The sequence below is a fragment of the Elaeis guineensis genome, chromosome 15, assembly GCF_000442705.2.
Source record: "Elaeis guineensis isolate ETL-2024a chromosome 15, EG11, whole genome shotgun sequence".
Classification (NCBI taxonomy): domain Eukaryota; kingdom Viridiplantae; phylum Streptophyta; class Magnoliopsida; order Arecales; family Arecaceae; genus Elaeis; species Elaeis guineensis.
The window spans coordinates 52,996,016-53,000,332 of NC_026007.2; the positions used below are offsets into that span (position 1 = coordinate 52,996,016).

Below are 4,317 nucleotides of genomic sequence, written 5' to 3' on the forward strand. Positions count from 1 at the left end.
AGATTTAATATCAGATAATAAAAATTAGATCTAATAGATCTTAGATCTGAAATATCGTAGGATAATTTTTTTTTGAAACATTCCGTCCCAGATCTCATCAGATTTGGAAGATCCTACAAGGAAAAAGCCAGTTTTTTCTTCACTAGCGTGTAGGGATTGAGGCGCAGGGGATGACTCGAGGATAGGATGTCAACTCGGGGATGCGACCACAGAGAGGAGGGCACTGGGATGGGGCTGCGGGAAGGCAGTGCGGGTCAGGGTCATGGGGTCAGGTCAGTGGGGCAGGGGCCGTAGGGTCGGGGCCACGAGCTGGGGGCGACAGGGCTGGGGCTGTGGGATCAAGCCGACAAGGCTGGGGTGGTAGGGCCGAGGTCGATGGTGTTGGGGCTACCGTAGGCATGACTAAAGTGTAGGCTCGAGGCTACGAGATGTGGGAGCATAGGAAGGGGGGAACCATCGCATGGGTCAGGGCCGTGGGGTAGGGCCAGCGGGGCAGGGGCCGCAGGGTAGAGGCCATGGGCTGGGGCGGCGGGGCAGGGGCCGTGGGGTTGGGTCGATGGGGTCAGGGCGACGAGGTTGGGTCGGTGGGGTTGGGGCGGCTACAGACATGGCCGAAGTGCAAGCTCAGGGCCGTGTGATGTCAGAGCACAGGGAGGGGGCAACAGCCTGGAAGGAGGCACCGAGGAGGCGGAGAACCGTCGAGAAGGAGGCACCGGTGAGGGGGGGAAATCGTGAGGGCTTGGGACCGCGAGATGCCAGAGCACAGGGAGGGGGGAACCGTTGGAAAGGAGGCACCGGTGGGGGGGGCACTGTTGGGAAGGAGGAGGCACCGGCCAGGGGAGAATCGTGGGAAGAGGAGGAGATGAGGTGCGGGAGAGAAAATTTTTTTCTTGCATGGGCCAGAGGGGTGTATTTTAGGGACTATTAGCGATAAAAAAGTTGTTTGTCGCTAATGCCATCGGTAAAGGTATTAGCGACGACACTTCTATCGCTAAAACTAAATCACTGTCGATAATACTTTTATTAAAAAAGTATTTTTTATAATTTTTTAAATAATTTTTTTTCAAAATTATTAGCGACGGCAAAGCTTACCGTCTCTAATATCATTGATAAAGGTATTATTGACGACAACCTTTCATCGCTAAAAATTAACTGCCATCGTAAATAATTTTATCAAAAAAATATTTTTTTATAATCTTTAAATAATTTTTTTTTAAAATTATTAGCAACGATAAATTTTTTCATCTCTAATAGCCTTCGGTAATTAATTAATTTAATTTTAATTATAACCAAAAAAATTTTAAAAATTTTAAATTTATTAGCAATAGTTTTTGCTGTTGCTAATAGTAGTTTTCTGTCATTAATAGTATTAGTGACGACTAATTTTTTAGATCATTTTTTTGGTTGTTAAAGATTATTATTAGCGACGGCTTAGTTTTTCGTTGCTAATATTGTCGCTAATACTTCAAATTCTTATAGTGTCAGCTCTTATGCATAGACCCATACTTTGATCATCACATTTGACCACACAGCTAGGTTCCTATGTGTGGGCTTATAGCTTAGCCACAATACTTGGCCACACAGCTCGACTATTGCACTTGGCCATGCACCTTAGTCCTACATCCAACTTAGATGGCTCGGTTCGTGACTTTGCAGTAGTGCATTGTAGCTCGATGAACAGTACCATAATCAGTTACCTGGTTAGCTTGCCTACTTTCTTCACTCGAAATCTCAGCACACCGTCACTTTGGAAGTGTGGGACAAATGATACACCTTGGATTTGACCCATATGATGTCGCATTATCGACCAATAGAAGCTTAACATAAATCACCAAGTAGCCCATCATCTTGGCCAACTAATTCCTACCATATAGCCAATTTGAGGGTGCATAGAAAAAACCAAATCTCTCTCCACTCGGTGATACCTGGCCCATAATGGCAAAACAACCTCTACAATCGTTTGATCCATATCTCACCATATCTTAGCAAACTTCCGAATGTCTGAAACAATTATCGCCAACTTTCCTTGCACAACATTGGTTCTATAGGCTCCATCCCTCACCTATATAACTCTTTCTCAAGGGCCTTCTAGGTAAGTCTTTCCCACTCCAAGTATGCCTAAGTTCTACCAAATTCCCTCGAGTTTTTGGAAGCTCTCTGAAGTCGCAAGAGTCTTTGGAGATGCTCAGAGTTATCGAGTCCTCACTCATGAGCTCAGAGTACTCTACCAGTGGTGGTCTATCAAGTGGACCTCTAACAGTCTTATATCGAGTGACATCCCCATGGGACTACATCTCTCTTGAACTAACAGAGTGTTCTTCCTCCTCCTATACAGACTTGGACCCTCCGCACTTCTCTATTTCCACCATCCTTGTGATTTTATCTCTGTTATCTACCTCTCCTAGAACTTCCTCTATTTTATCAAAATAGACTAATTTAGGCATTGGAGGTTCCTCTACTAGGAAACTCCCAACAAACTTTTTTTTCTGTGTCTTTAGTATTTTAGCGTGCTCTAAGAGGCTAAAGCACGAATATGCTTCTCCAACGGGTTCATGACTTTCGGCCAGTTCCCAAAGTTCCTGAGGCACCGCTCTATCTCTCACCTTCAACTTTAGCTCACCGTCCTAAGCCAGATTAGCTTTCAGCGGCAACACTAAGAATTTTTTCTAATATTGTAAACTTTTATGAAGGATCAATTATTTTTATTTTTATTTTTTTTTTTTGTTGGAGGGTAAGACCTTTTTTTTTTTTCCGTTTAATAGGCACAGGGATATGGAAGGATCCTAAAGAAATAAATTCTTTAGATAACGAAATACAAAGAGTCCAAATTCACTTTATATTATTTGATTAATTATTAGACAAAAGAGGAAACTTCTAAATCACCAACAAAGCAATCAATAGCCATTGTTTACCCAATAAAAACTCCTCGATCCCCTAAAAAACGAAAAGTAAAAACATAAAAAAATAAAGAAGATTACTGGCGTTCATCTCCCCGGTGCTGGACTCCGGCGGGGACTGGGATGGGGCGGGTGCGGGGCTGACCGCCTGGGCCAAAGTCAAGGTGCCCTTGGCGTGCAAATTGTCCACATAGATGTCGTGCTTGTCCGGCACGCCCTTCGTCACCGAAGGCCCCACCTGCCATACCTGATTCACCGTCTTCACATCATTCCCCACCATCACCGTCCCGAAGATCCACATCGTCCCGTTCACGTATTCCGCCGCCAGATCCGCCGTCTCGAAGGCGATCTTCGACTCCTTCACCGCCTTGAATGTGGAGATGTTGTACGTCTTCACCACCATCTTCCCGTCCGCCCCCTGGAACGCCGCCAGCGTCTGCGACCCCAACATGCCCGTCCCCGTGGGATTGATTGCCCACGCCACCCAACCCCCCTGCTTCGCCGGCTGCGCCGCGAAGCCGATCGAGAGCGCCCCTGCGGAGCTGTTGTAGGTCCAGTGGAGGGAGGCGGACAGGTGGGGGAGATCGCTGCAGTTCGCGAACACCCGGTTGGATCCCACATCGTTGGACTCGCACAGGTGGGCGGCAACGGGAGGCGGAAGGAAGCAAACGGCAGCGATAGCCATGGAAAGGAGCACGAAGGCGGCGGCCATGGTGTATTATTCCTCCTCCTCGCGATCGGTTTGTCAAACTCCCCGGAGAAGAGGATTTCTGGGTGCAAATACGTCGATAGCTCCGTGCGGGAATTTATAGCGAGGGGCGGGAGGAAGTGCCGGTCCAGTGCTCCTAAAAAACAGTTTGGTGAATGATAAGTGTCGGACGAGTCGTGTTTCTATTGGCTTAACTACGGTCTCCGATAACACGTGGACCTTAAATAAAGGGAACAATGCGTTCCATGTGCATACGTTAACGGTTGCGCGCGTTCTAATGGGATATGGTTTAGAGGCTGGCAATGGTATGTGATATAGTTACCTTAAATTTTTGGAATCTAGACGAGACATTCTGTCTGCTCCTTCCCAAATACTTGAAGTATAGGTGTCAATTGGTGTGCAATTTAACAGGTGCCTGGCAATTTTAGGAGGGAAAGGCCAAAAGGGTAATAACAAACTTACCTACAGCTCACCCACTTCCAGAACTCGGTCCCTGGACTCCACGGTCACCTCCTCGGGTCCTGGTGCTTTGAATGTTTTGCTGTTTCCGTACGGGATATGGATCACGTTTCCTCTAGTAAATACTGTCCACTAAACAGCAGAGCGGATGTAGTTTCCACGTATTAATTTAGAAAAGGGATAAAGGTACACATTGAATTAGAAAGATATAATAGATTTCTCCATAAAAACAATGATTATTGGTAAGAACAG

The 4,317-nt window shown here is 46.3% G+C and overlaps 1 protein-coding gene across 1 annotated transcript; it reads right to left on the bottom strand.

Moving 5' to 3' along the window:
* Positions 1 to 2,866: 2,866 nt before the first annotated feature.
* Positions 2,867 to 3,665, bottom strand: LOC105057950 (auxin-induced in root cultures protein 12). The gene has a single exon (XM_010940685.3). It carries the CDS (start codon positions 3,607 to 3,609, stop codon positions 2,935 to 2,937), a length of 675 nt encoding a protein of 224 aa, XP_010938987.1. The 5' UTR covers positions 3,610 to 3,665; the 3' UTR covers positions 2,867 to 2,934.
* Positions 3,666 to 4,317: the final 652 nt, after the last annotated feature.

Excerpts from the sequence above, each read along its gene's own strand:
- LOC105057950 (XM_010940685.3), bottom strand. The coding sequence starts at position 3,609 with ATGGCCGCCGCCTTCGTGCTCCTTTCCATGGCTATCGCTGCCGTTTGC.